The sequence below is a fragment of the Thermobia domestica genome, chromosome 11, assembly GCF_964235325.1.
Source record: "Thermobia domestica chromosome 11, izTheDome1.hap1.1, whole genome shotgun sequence".
NCBI classification, from domain to species: Eukaryota; Metazoa; Arthropoda; class Insecta; order Zygentoma; family Lepismatidae; genus Thermobia; species Thermobia domestica.
The window spans coordinates 12,308,234-12,322,755 of record NC_137464.1 but is presented as its reverse complement, the minus strand read 5'-3'; the positions used below and the strand labels follow the sequence as shown (position 1 = coordinate 12,322,755).

Here is a 14,522-nt window from a genome sequence, read left to right as displayed (position 1 = left end):
ATATGTAAAAAAAATCTTATTACTTCAATTTTCTCAACTATTACTACTATCACTATTATTATTATTATTATTATTATTATTATTATTATTATTATTATTATTATTATTATTATTATTATTATTATTATTATTACATGTTCGTTTTATGTGGATTGAAGAACAACTTCTTCCTTCATATCTATATGAACGTTTTCTTATAATGTAAAACTTACTAAAATATCATACTACGTTAGAAAAAGACGGCTGCTTATTATTATTCTGCTCAACTAAGTATATAGTAATTAGGGCCCGGATTTTTATGTGCTAAAAACTGTAAAATATTTATTTTTTGCGTGCTAAAAATGAAAAAAAATGTTAAAAATTAAAAAAATTAACAAAAATAACAAGGAAAAGTGTGGGAAAACATCCAACGTAAGAAAAATAAATACTGGTGCTCACAAATAGCTTCTTTTCATCAGATGTCGAAATTCTACAGGCATTACAGTGAATAACTAACGTCTTCTCCAAATTGCCCATCGCAAAACCATGCCTATTGTCACGGAAGATTGCCTTAAATTGAGAAAAAGAACGTTCTGCGTACATTATACGATATTAATCTCGCGTATTTTAAAAGTAACATGTCACGAATAGTCACACCATCAATTTTGCTTGTGTTTTGGCCTTCCAATACTTCAGATATTCTACACAGAGTTTTATAACCAATGTTTTTCTCAAACAAATCCTTTTTTTTTTCTTATGACTTCAGCTTTCGAAGCAGAAAGAACATTAAGCATTCTTTCAATACAATGTACTTCCTGTATTTGTTTAACCGAAGTACCCAATAAATCTTCCTTATTTTCTAGTTTCTTTATAGGGTGAGTCAAGACACCGAAATTGGCAGATATGAAAGCCAAGTCACATTTCAAGCCGCTGTCACTTACTAAATTTTGAACAATTTCAATGGCTGAAGCATTGTTTGGTTTTAGTTTAGTTACTACAGATACAAATGCTTCAAAATTCTCCACATAACATAGTACTACATTGGCTGGTACCAGGTACCTGGTACCTGATTACGGGTGTTGGAGGAAGTGAAAGATCAGACTTGTTTCTTTGAAAAGTTCAGTTCTAGTTGGCGATTTTACGATTTTTTTTTCGATTTGACACTAACTTGTTCACTTTAGTACAAAGCGTTCTTCAAAAGCTTTTATTTTTTTTTTCACAAGTTACTCCAGCGTTGATAAGCAGAATTTATGACGACGCTGTTTCTGCAGGTGGTAAATTGCTTATAAAGCAAGGTAACGCTTTGTAGTGTTGGAGAAAGATGGAGGACATAAAATAAATGGAGAGAGTAACAAACGAAGATGTTTTAAAACGGATAAGAGAGAGAAAAGGGTGTTGTTAACCATCATCCTTCGTAGAAAGGCCAATTGGATTGGGCACATCTTGCGAAGAAATTGTCTTCTTCATATCGCCATAGAGGAAAAGATAGAAGAAAGGCGAAGAATGGAAAGAGAACACACAATTAACGATGATGAAGGCAAGTGAATGATGATAGAACAATTAGTGGAATGAGAATACGGGAGGAAACGGGAGTATCCCAGGAAAACCCACAGATACGATGTTCCTGACCACAAACTTCGAGCCCAGGCACCAGAAGTAAGCGCTCGCTTCCGCTCTACAATGCAACTATTGCTGTACCCAACATAACAACAAAGAGTAATAATATTAATCTAAAGTACCTTTAATATTAATTTAAAGTAAAGATTACCTTAAAGTAAGTTAGATTTACCTTAAATGATTAGATTACAAAGCATTTCTAATAATTTCTTTAAAATGCTTTTATTTCCTTATTTTTCCGTTTGCTTGTTAGAGTTAAATACTGCGACTTAAATTTCACGTTTCTATATTAAGTAGAGCTTTGAAATTTTACAGATATGCAAAACCAATAGCAAAAAAAAAAAAAAAAAAAAAGAATCACATGATTTTCGTTCTAGCCTGTGGTGTCAAGAGTATTTTGGAACCGGGAGAACAAGAACTTGCATACTAATTAGTAGAGCAACCCAAAAGCATAAAAAGCATAATAGCAATTTAGACATATGTTTGGTATCTTGAACATGGTTGTGGTTGTTTAAGGATCCAGAAGAAACTAATTTTAAAAGCATAATTTTAGAAAATAAAGCATAATTTAAAATATATAGCACAATTCTTGGAAAATTCTTTTTAACTGCAAGTTTAACATACTGTATTAATATTTTTAAAACCAATATTTACAAAGCAAAATCATTGATAACATAACAATGCAACAATGAGAAGCTAATTTTTATTTCTGTAAACTTTTCGGTGTAATCCTTTGATGTGGAGAAAAGAAGAAAGAAGAAGAAAACTTTCCGCCAACAATGTCTGGGGAGTATGGCGGATGCAATAGTGTTTCCCATCCAAGGCTTAGAATGGTGTCCCGGGTTATCCTAACCACGTAGGGCTTAGCCATGTCCTGTTACAAGAGGACCCCTTTGCGATTTAGAAGTGCTGGCTCCAAAATTTTGAGTTTTTCTTCAACACGGATCAACTGCTGACAGTACATAGTTGCATTGATGCTCTGACCAGCTGGTAGCAGTTCCCGATGCATGATGCCGCATGCAGTCCACCAAACACACAGGAGGACCTTCTTCTGGTGCAGTGCTGGTTTCGGCTGTTTTGGAACCGGTTCATGGGATGCTAACCAATGATGACGGCGCCGTAGAGCTTCGTACAGACCCAATTCTCATCACATGTCAACACACTGTTCAGAAATGGCTCCTTCCTCAGACGAGACAGCAAAGAAACACACGTGCCTGCTCGCGTTGCCTTCTGGCCCGGAATCAAATCATTTGGGACCCATTGAGCCAACTTATAGTGCTTCCTAAATTGATGGAGGTGCTGCCGAATGGTTTCTCCACTCACACTGAATTATAGACTCAGTTCCTCACATGTCTGGCCACTGTTTGCCTCAATTGCTGCCTGAAGATCTTCATTTTGTACACGTGTTGGTCTTCCTTCACGTGGCGCGTCTTCGAGTGTTTCTTCACCGTCCGTAAACTTTTTAAACTACAGCTGCGTTGTCCGCGTAGTCACGACACCCTCACCAAAGGCCCGGCATATCTTCCGTCCCGCTGCAATAGCGTTTTACCCCAGTTTGAACTCATACAGCATACACATCTTTATGACGCTCTGTGGAGGTCCATGTTCCCTCTATCTTTACGCATGTTCATGGTGTAACTGAACTGCCACAACCAGGTAGTATGTTGGATATACCCACACCAACACTGACCTTCGCCTATCTCCATTAGAATTCAACTCACAGTGTGAAGGCCAATTGAACACAGACCTTCACAAAAAGCGACAAAACTATTAGTTACCTTTATATTTTTTTAAAGCCTGAAAACGAAAATGAAAATTTCACTTTTGTTTTCGCGGAGATTCTGTTCCTAAAAGTTTGTTAATACTCTCTTGCAATTTCCGAGATTTCCTCACATAATACTCTATATCACGATTTTAATAAGCCTCACATGGTTTATACATAAATTTTCCTATTTTTCCCCTATTCGTGCTCGAAAATATATGCCTCAAATGTAGTTAAAAATATTTTGGAACAGCGAAGTAAATCATGTTATGGACGATATCGGAGTTGAGGTCTTTGTAGACATCTGAAATGTTTTCCTTGATCCGTGCAAAGAAATAAGGTAACTTTACTGTAATTAATTCTTTCAAGTACAGTACATACTAAAAGATCTTTTCATGTTGATTCGTCCACATTAGAGTTGCTGACATGCACGGACGTCTCTGGCAGGGGAAGAGGATAGAGGGGAGGCGTCACCCCAAATATTTTAAGTACAAGATAAATAGATCAATGCTGAGAGTATTTAGATCTAATGGAAGAAGTAAAAACATAGACAGAACAAATTAAAGTTATGCCTGTTCTTAAACATTAGGTTAATGTGATTAGAATGTGTACCTGACGTGTGTCACTTTCAAGGAAAGATTAAAAAAAAAACCGAAAACGTTACGCTTCTTGGTTAGTCAAAGAAGTGCAGGCACTACTGCAGGCACACAAATGTTTTCATTGTGTAACCAGCAACAATTGGTTTCCATGACGAAGGGAGACTGAAGAAGCGAAGGAAAGGATGTATAGAAAGTTGATCTGCGAATTAAGAAGGGAAATCTACAAAGACAAAAAAATATACAATTGAAGCGAAGGTGACAAGAGGAATTTAAAAAGACAGAGATATTTGAATATTATATATGAGAGTAAATTTCATGCGAGTACTGTAGAAAGACAGCAAGGAACAACTAGAACACAGAAACTAAAGATATGATAATGATAATATATGATAATATAGAAACTAAAGATAGAAATGAATAGTGTTTAATGAACGAATTGAGTTTGAGGGAGATGGAAAGAATACATTGAGGAGCCGGATGACAGCAAGAATAAACTACATTTTAGACATTAAAACGGAAAACGAAATAAACCTGGATGGCTCAATTTCAAAAACGTTCAGCGAAATGAAGAACAAAAAGGTAGATAATATACCTTTTGAGTTTATTAAGAATATAGAAGAAGAATGAAAATCAAAAATCCGAAATTCGCAGTCAAATCAAATGCCATCGTAAGACTTCCTTCAGAGAGTTAAGAATTTGTTAGCTAAAACATCGAAATATATGATTACTATAAAACTACACTACTGCAAATGCGTTTAAGAACACTGAGCAGGAATTTACCGGTAGGAATATCAAGGTGAAGAAATTACCTAAGAACCATATTATATATAAACTTAATTTTTTCCCGGCAAGTACCGGTAGTCTACCAGTGATGGAAGAAAATTATGATGACTTGCGTTGCTAAAGGTAGAAAGAGCGGATGTATTAGTAAAGTAGATTCCAGTTTACTTATAATTTTGACGTAACTTTAGTTGGGGTCTACTAGCATTCTAGTCGTCTCCTCCTCCCCCCCCCAAATTTTAATATGCCAGACACCCATGCTGACATGCAACAAGGCAACAATATAAATGATAAATACTTGCCAGTTTTACACTTACTGCTTCTAAAACTCCCCCGGGAATACTAGCAGCGTAAATAAGTTAAAATGTAGTAAGAAAATGTAACAAAAAATCAGATTAGGGACATATCATTAAAAAAAATAGATTTGTCTGACCAGAAAGAACATGATTTTCAATAAAATCTTCTCACTAATATAATCATACACAAATAACTAAAAATATTGACAAACCAAATAAAAACATTTTAAACAATCATTCACATCTAACTCAATGGCTATTCTTGAGGGAAGCTTTATAGGAGAAAAATAAAATTTATCTTTACAAGCTAAGGTATAAAAATTTTAAATATGCTCCAATTGTTGTATATAAAAATTAGTATATTAAATCAGTTTCGTTCTGAGATGTAATTTCCCTCAACTGTCGATCTAACTATACAGTATGGAGTAAATAGGTATTATTGAAAAGAAATATTTTCTGATCACGAACAAATTCTTCGTTTACATATAGTGGCATGCACCTTATCCAATTTCTTGTCATTTTTTAAAATATGATCTGCTATTAAATCTGGGGGAAATCCCATGCAGGGATCGAAAATTTACTTTTAAAAGTATTGAATAGAAAGTTCAAAGATAAATATATATAAATAAAAATAAAAAAGTTACTATGTTTGTGACTTCGTACCTCATGAACCACCCAACCGTTCTCGGTCAAATTTTCAACATAGATGAGGCTAGGGCCAGGGATTGTCTTTATCTTTTTACTTTGACGGTGCAACTTAGGGGAGGAGAAGATATTTTAAAATAATCGAAAATGACCGATATTAGTGTCGAATTCATAGTTTTCGGAGTCACTGAGACGAACAGTTACACTCCCAATGCCATTTAAATCCAAATCCGGCCCCGCAGCTTGGGGGGGGAGAGGGAGGAAATATATAAAAATGATAGAAAATGACCTATATTTGTGTCGAAAGCATTAGTTTTCGGGGTCGCTGAGATGAACAGTGACACTTCGGATGTAGTTTAAATCCAAATTCAGCGCTTTGTGTCCTAAATGGAACTTATTCTCTCCGTAACAAGAACGGTAGGGGAGAGGTGGGCAATGGCGATCACCTAAGAAAAATGGGTTATTACGTAGTTTCATTTTCAAAATATATTGAATCAAATTTGTAAATACGTACTCCAATCCTTCTACAATAAGTGTGTAAAATATAAAGAGGATCATTCTTTCAGTTCGGGAACACGATGGAAAAGACTCAAATTGCTATTTTAGTCGCGATTCCCATCACATGTTGGTAATGGCGATCACAGTACAAGCTTAATAAACACGTATAGTTTCATAGACAGTTCAAGATTTTTTTTATCACACCTCTGTTTTTTTTCTACCTGTCCCTTCGAGAGACTGAAAAACGCCAACTGAATGTTTTATTGACGTTTCTTCAAAGACACGCCACAGATATATCCATGTGGTGAGTTCACAACAGTACAGTCAGCATGCATCTACAATCCACAAAGGTTACAACGATACCCAAGTTTCAGTGTTTGACTCAAGTAGGCGTATTACCTATCTTAGGTCTAGCCTCTTTTATAATTTTTGGCTGGAGAAATATTCCAAATGTTTGTTAGGAATGGCGATCACCATGATGGTAAACCGATCACGTTGATCGGCATTCCCAACATAGCGCCACTTTGAAAATTGAGCTGGTTATACCGTAAAACGTAGTTTATTTGAAATATAACTATGTGTCGTGCATTAGACGTAAATATAACTTTTTTTTATAAATCTTCAAGATCTTACAACTTAAAATTGTACGTATCGTGAGTTGAAATATGCAGATCCTTATAAGAAAATCAACAAAAACAAGTTTCATCACGATGTAGACTTCAGTCTTCTCTGACAACTTCCTCGACAATACACAAGAAACCTTGCTACAAGAGTCAGATGGCAGCACTAGTTTGACTACTCCTCGGGTCACGCAAGAGGGCAAAGTAGGCTGATCGCCATTCCCTATTCTCCTCTCCCATATTCTGTTAGTTTTTTTTATATACATATTTTCCTGAATATGAAGAAAGTTTAGTTTTTTTAAAAAAAAATGTTAAAAATAACTAGAATTCAGTCTTAGTAATTATACTTTATTCACATTTTAGATATAATTACATCAATTTATTTCAAAATTATGTTTCTCGTCCGTTGATTATTCATTTCTTATCCTTTAAGTATACACAAATAATTGATAGTTACAATGAAATACATTGCAAAGTTGTACATTATTGGTTATTTATTATGTAAGGTTAGTGAAGTCTGTAGATTGACAAATATTTAGGGGCAAGTAAAAGACTCAAAGATTGACGTTAAACACAAAATTATTTTGAACTTACAGTCAGTAATCAGTATTGCTAAGTGTACAGTAGACTGTTCACAACTTTCATATTATTGCTTTGGTATTTTTGATGCTCAAATTCAGCTCCAATTTCAATTTCGAAAAACATCAACATGTTTCTGTATTCCATGTAGATTTAAAAAAAAAAAAATCTCCCGGATTTTCAAAAGTATTATTGTCGATAATATTCAACATTAACAATAACTGAAGAATTACCATTTTGTTTAATATTTTAACAATAACTAAGACAACAAATTACGTAGCGATTTAGATAAAGATATAGTATTTTCACAATATTGCGAGCGGTGATGATATTTAGTAAGAAACAAGCAAACATTCTAATACTCACCGGAAAAAAATAGAGAATTTTCTTCTACATGTAAGAATCGCTTTCGGAACAAACTTCTTCTATCTTTAGCTTACGTAAAACTCAAAGAAGATTTTAAAAACATGAAGGAAAATATGGAAAGGCAAAAAATGGTTTAAAGGATTAAGAAATGTAAACCACAAATCTTCTGTTTAAAATTAAACACATGCGAATAGGTACTCACTGTTATTGTTCACTGCTGTTCACTGTTTTCTCTTCCTGCTTTCCAGAATTAGGCAAAAGCATGTACTAAAAAGATTGCTCCAAATTACATTTATTTCTCCTTTATCTAAATTCGCATTCGCTTATTCCCGTGTGTTTAATTTTTGACAGAAGATTTGTGTTTTACATTTCTTAGTCCTTTTAACCATTTTTTGCCTTTCCGCATTCTCCTTCATGTTTTTAAATCCTCTTTGAATTTTAAATACGCTGAAGATGGATGAAGTTCCTTCCGAAAGCGCTTCTTACTCGTAAAAGAAAACTCTGTTATTTTTTGCAGTGAGTATTAGCCGTTTTGCTTGTTCCTTACTAGTACAGTATTTACATTTATCGGTCAGAAAATTTCTTCATAAAATTTTACAGTTCCCGGCACAAATCCATTTTTATGTTCTTTTCTCAATAACTTCACACAACTGAATGGATTACTTATAGTAACGTTAGCACATTTTCTATGTGCTACCGATAAACCTATTAATATTGGACCATTCGTTCCAAAGTTACTGGCAAAAGAACATGTATATGGAAAGAGTATATGTACTTTTACTGAAGATTGGACATAGACTCGTTAGGTAGATTCAAAAAAAGTTATTGCGAGAAGATATCTTACACAGCTCAAGCTTTTTATTTTTCCTCAGATCATGTATTTTTTGAGAGATCAGCTAGACAACACGTTCATCAACTTAGATAACAATATTAATTACTTTGCACTCTTTAGTCAACATTCACACCAAGGCAAAAACCCAATTCCCTATAGTTGTGTACAATAAATAAATAAATAATAAAAACACACAAAAGTTACAAAGAAAATGTATATTTAATAATTTCACGGTATGGTACCGTACGGAGTGTACGGTATAAATTTAATATTTATATGATACTCTAAAATTAATAAAAACACATGAATATTTATGCCTAAAATTGAGTGTGGTGTCGAAAATTGATAGATATACTATTTTGTTTCTTTTTTTTAAACTGGAAATGACAATGAAAATTGTATTTTAGAATATTGAGTCAATGGTAATCATTCTTACACCAATAATATGTTCAAAAACACAGTTCGACTTAATAACTGAAATCTACTGTGTGTTTTAAATGCTATAACGAATAAAACAGTCACATTTCTAGTAAAATACTTTCATTACTTCATTTATTTACGCTTATTTAAAATGATTGCAATTTAGAAAGCATAAATATACTCATCACAGTCTTAAATAAGGTACAATTTCTCGTGATTTGCTATTATTGTTAAGATATTTTGAGTTATTTTCTTACCTTTCTTAAAATCTAACTTAGTTTATATAACAAAAACAATTAGGTATTAAAATTCATATCGCATCTAAAAAATATCTACATTTATAAAACGAAATACCGTTTGAACAGTAATACAAACCACTAATTAATACTAAGGTGGGTTTTTTTGAGTTATTAATATCTATAGTAACTATTACATACATCTCACTAATGCACACACACAAATATATTTACCCCATTTAGTACCATTAGTACAAATAGACTTTTTTTAAATTTACTATCAAACATAGCACCATTCTTCTGTTATATACACTTTTCTCGTATCCGCAAATAATAGATATTGCACAAGTGTAAATTTGCGTATGATTCATTAATTACGGATAGCTTCCAAATACAAAATTTAACCTGCAAACTCTTTCAATAACATTTATTTTCATTTTTATAATTTTTTTTTTGTTCCATCCATCTTTAAGTTTCGCAGTTTTTTTTTTTTTTTGACGAAACTGAAGAACACTTCTTAATATCGTTTACACAGAAATAATTCTCTTAGTTATACTTACAGGAAAATAATAATAATAATAATAATAATAATAATAATAATAATAAAAGTCAAAATCACATCGAGAACTGAACACTAATAATCTGACTTGGGGTGCTAACATAAAAAGTAACGCATCTACGAAGGTATTTTAGATTACAGGTATACTTATATATATATATATATATATACAAAATATGCACATTTTTTAAATCTATATCTTAACTGTATCTATATTTAATAATACACAAACATTATTTCATAGTCGTAACAAACTATATCACTAAGTCGTTTTAATAATCAACAAGGTACATATTTTGTGCAGAATAATTACATGATTATGTTCACAGGAAAGAGTATTCCAGTTTGTCAGTTCACTTAAGAGCCTGACTTACTAAAAATAATACAAAATTTACCATTTTTCTTTTGCTTGTTTTTCATAATTGAAAGAAGATAATGAAATGCAACTTACCACAATCATAGATAATGTTATTCCACAACAGAAAATATGAATCTGAAAAATTTTCAGTGTTGCCATTCATAGAAATTACTGTTGTCAGATTAACATTTCCCCCAAAAATCTAAGTTAAGGCAGCGACTAGAGGAAAGAACTTAACTGTATTTAATTACATATCATGTTGTTTTGGTATCTAGTGAACTATTTTTAAATAATAGTTGTATTTAGTTTGTAATAAACAGAATAGTTTTAGCATATAGTTATTAAAATTAAATAATAATGTTATTTAAAAAGTAGTTTACAGGATTCCAAAACAACATGATACGTAATCAAATGCAATTGAGTTCGTTCCGCTAGTCGCTGCCTTAACTTAGATTCTGGGGGAAATGTTATTCTGGCAACACTGTAATTTCTATAGATGGCAACTCTGAAAATTCTTTAGGTTCATATTTTCTGTTGTAGAATAACATTATCTATGATTGTGGTAAGTTGCATTTCATTATCTCATTTCACTTATAAATAACAAGCAAAAGAGAAATGGTAAATTTTGTATTATTTTTAGTATCGCAGGCTCTTAATCTGTAAATTCGCATTTTTGTAGTTACAATTACATGCACTACAAATATATATATTACTCTTTTGTTAAAGAAAACAACAAAAAGAAAACAACCACAACTAATGCAATATAGAATTATTGATATGCCATCTTAAGGGATATCTTTCAATATATATATATTAGTATGCATATTTCCGCATACTTTCAAGTAAGTTTAAATTTCTTTTACATACAGAAACGAAAAGCCATCCAACCTAGATAAAATCAAGGGAAAGATAACCCCTAAAATGGATATTTTGTTGTTTCAATTACTAAGGCTCTATAATACTTAGTTTTGCGATTTTAAAACACCGTCATATTCAATTTATTATTACAATTATTTGTTAACAATGTCTGACTTAAACCATTTATCTATAAATTGTGTTAACGGTAATTGTTAATAGTGTGGAATTCCAGAATCTGCATCATGCAATACTACTACACAATACATAAAACACGCCTCTAAAGATTGTTTATAGTTTTTTTTTTTTAAACATTGTTGTGGTTCTAAATAAGCTGCAGACAGACAACAATTAAGTGTTATTTAGAGAATGAAAGACAAAAGGCATTGTTAACTATATGTGTGAGTGTTTATGTATATGTATAATGTATATGTATATATATATTTGATTTACAATAGAGCTTTATGTTATTATCATCATATAAACAATATTCAAGAGACACTTTTCCGTCTCTGTGACCACAACCAAATTTTCCTTTTCAACCAGATAACAAATTTATGATTTCAACATCTTTCCTGCTCTCTCGTTGGCCATCTTTATTCTCGTTTCGTTTGAAGAAGCCTAGAAGAAGAAATACAAGGTAATGTAGTCTAATATAAATTTATACATTCTAGTATGAGTTAATTTATAAAAAAAACAATAAAATGCCATATATCGACCAATTGTAAGCTTGTTTCGTTTCAAGCAGTCTAAAGAAAGAATAACAAAGTAATGAAGTCTTTTAGGTTATATGTTATGGGTTAATTCACGTGAAATAAAGAAAAAATAAAATGTCATATACAAGGTGTTTCAAAACAACACCGACAACGTTTGGGAGGTGATTCCTAACACCAAGATAAAACAAAAAGTATAAACCAACCTGAGTGCACAAATGCTTCCTTTCGGAGCTATAGGCTGCCGAAAACATGAAAAATAAATAAATAAATAAATAAAATAAACTTTAAAGGTTTATAGCTCCACAACTATGGGACTACCGTAGTCGGTTCAAGACTTCACTTAGGAACTAGTATGTGCCTTATCCAAATACCCATGTTTCAAAATCCTGCGATACTCACACAACAATTTTTATAGAAGTAGTTGGAGAATACTTCAAATTATATGACCGTAACGAAACTCCCTCTACAAAAATTGTTGCGTGAGAACCGCAGAATTCTGAAACACGTATTTTGGCTAGCTCACATATTAGTTCCTAAGTGAAGTCTTGCCCCACTACGGTAGGTCCCATAGTTTTGGAGCTATGGACCTTTAAAGTTTATTTTTTCAAGTTTTTGGCAACCTATAACTCCGAAATGACGGATTTCTGCACCCAGGTTGGTCTATACTTTTTGTCTTATCTTGGTGTCAGGAATCATCTCCAAAACGTTGTCGGTGTTGTTTCGAAACACCCTATATATCGGTCAAAACTTTCTTTAAAAGAGCGTGGAATTAAATAAACATATCTCTAGTATAATATCTTCATAAAGATACACTAATGTGCAGTTGTAAACAATACAGTGATATGACAGTTCATATCATACCCTATTCTTAAAACCTTCCAATGGATCGGCCTATTTTAGTACACTTTCCCGTTAATTAATGATAATCTAATTTAGAATAAATAATAAGACACGTAAAGATCTTGTTGGAATTCATAATTACTTAATGACGTATACGCTATACATCTGCTAAAGATATTAATACTAGAAATGCACTCGGTCAAATCTCCGATCTTCATCAGCCCCAAAATAATAAGGAAAGGTAATTAAAAGGAATGGGTAAATTACATAGGTATTCTGTATTCACCGAGATATACTTTATTTACAAATTATACGAAAGCTATGTAGTAAATATAAAGAAGCCGCTCTTTTTAAAGAGATTTCTACCATGTTAACGTAATAAATGAACAACGAATCACAATAGCTAGAATATATTTCCAGGAGAAATTTGACAAAATCGAAAGTTACGCTGGTTTAAATTTTTTAGAAAAATCTATCAATTACCACCATTCTTTAAAAAATTTATCTTGATTTAATTATATTTCAATTATCGAATACTATCACTTTTTGATTTAAATTTAAAATAAGTTTTATATGTCAGCAATAAGAGCCATACTATTTCTAAACTTGTGTCCCTAGGAACGTTTATACATACACAGTTATACAAGATATCAAATTTATCACGTTGTGCTAATAACCTAGAAACTTACAACGATAAGATTTATTTATTATTTTTATTTTATTTAATATGTTGGACAAAAATGCTATTTTATCTGGCAATAGCTAAGAGTTAGAAGAAGAAGAAATAATCAAAAATGTCATGAATAATCTCGATTTGTAAATGTTTTATGTTACTGCCGCTAGAGGTAAATGTTTGTTTATTCGTCATGGCTTGTGTATAGCCCGCTCCCCCCAGTTCTTTGTCACCGGAACTGGAAGAGTCACTACTACTACTTATATTGAGAACAGAACCCAACCAACCCCTGCGGGGCTTCTAACCCGTTCCTACTACTACTACTATTACTATTGCTACTAACTACCACTACTACTACTACTGCTACTACTACTACCGCTACTACTACTACTACTACTACTACTTATACTAAAACTTCCTTACCACAGGATTTACATCTTAAATCTTTATAACATGCGGTTCCGATTCATTATGAACTAGTATGAATCGTTAGAATCATTATGATTCGTTCAAAATCACTGGGGGGAGCGGGCTATACTCAATCCTTCGTCATAATCCGGTTTCTATGGTGATAGTTCTCGTTACCAAGGTTTTGTTTATAAATAAGTATAAATATAATTCAGAAAGACGCCTTATAAGTTAGAAGTTTATGGAGTTGCTGAGAAGCAAATATCAATTACTTGGAAATATTGTGCTCCTAAATGATCAAAATAGTGTCTAATTACTTGAATTATCAATGTAGTAAATAGTAGAAAGTTCTAATAAGTATATTCTACGATAAATCTCTTTAATTTAAAGTTTAAGTTTAAGTTTTATTTTGCCTCTTTTCACTTACAATATGGAGAGCATCTCCTATAAGTTCTACAGTTGTCATACGTATATAAATGCAAATTGTAATTACAACTTATTACACCATTTGTAGTACAAAATTATAAACAAACATCACATGTTAAATTTGTTACATCATTACATCATATTCATACATCGTTATCATTTGGAAATTCCTGAACTGAATAATATGCTTTAGAAAGTAACAGAGTACGAATTTTGTTTTGGGTATTACAATTTACCTCTTTATAATGTGATGGTAACATATTATAAAGTCTCGTACAATTTAAATAAACATTTTTTTGGTATTTGGAGTAATTTTGTTTTACAACGTAAATGTGGTTTAGTTGCCGCGTGTTGTATGCATGAATATCTCTTGTTTGTATAAACATCTGTTTGTTTTGTTTCACGAAGTGTATAGATTTATATATGTATAGGCTTGGAAGGGTTAAAATTTTTTGTGA

At 32.2% G+C, this 14,522-nt stretch overlaps 2 protein-coding genes across 16 annotated transcripts in view; one reads left to right on the top strand and one right to left on the bottom strand.

Annotated features, from left to right (window-relative positions):
• Window positions 1-14,522, top strand: part of LOC145663891 (uncharacterized) — a 65,199-nt gene that overhangs the window by 24,716 nt on the left and 25,961 nt on the right. For 5 of the 13 annotated variants that reach the window (XR_014127288.1, XR_014127285.1, XR_014127287.1 and 2 more), the window contains one exon: window positions 11,548-11,641. The exons of the other annotated variants lie outside the window; for them this stretch is intronic. The gene's annotated coding sequence lies outside the window, so the exon portion shown is untranslated. The remainder of the gene's footprint in view (window positions 1-11,547; window positions 11,642-14,522) is intronic. 13 annotated transcript variants of the gene reach the window in all.
• LOC145663892 (synaptosomal-associated protein 25-like) overlaps window positions 7,124-14,522 on the bottom strand; it is a 154,220-nt gene continuing 146,821 nt past the window's right edge. For all 3 annotated transcript variants that reach the window (XM_081730056.1, XM_081730055.1, XM_081730054.1), the window contains exon 8: window positions 7,124-11,622. In XM_081730056.1, coding sequence (XP_081586182.1) covers window positions 11,557-11,622 — 66 coding nt within the window. In that variant the 3' untranslated portion in view covers window positions 7,124-11,556. The remainder of the gene's footprint in view (window positions 11,623-14,522) is intronic.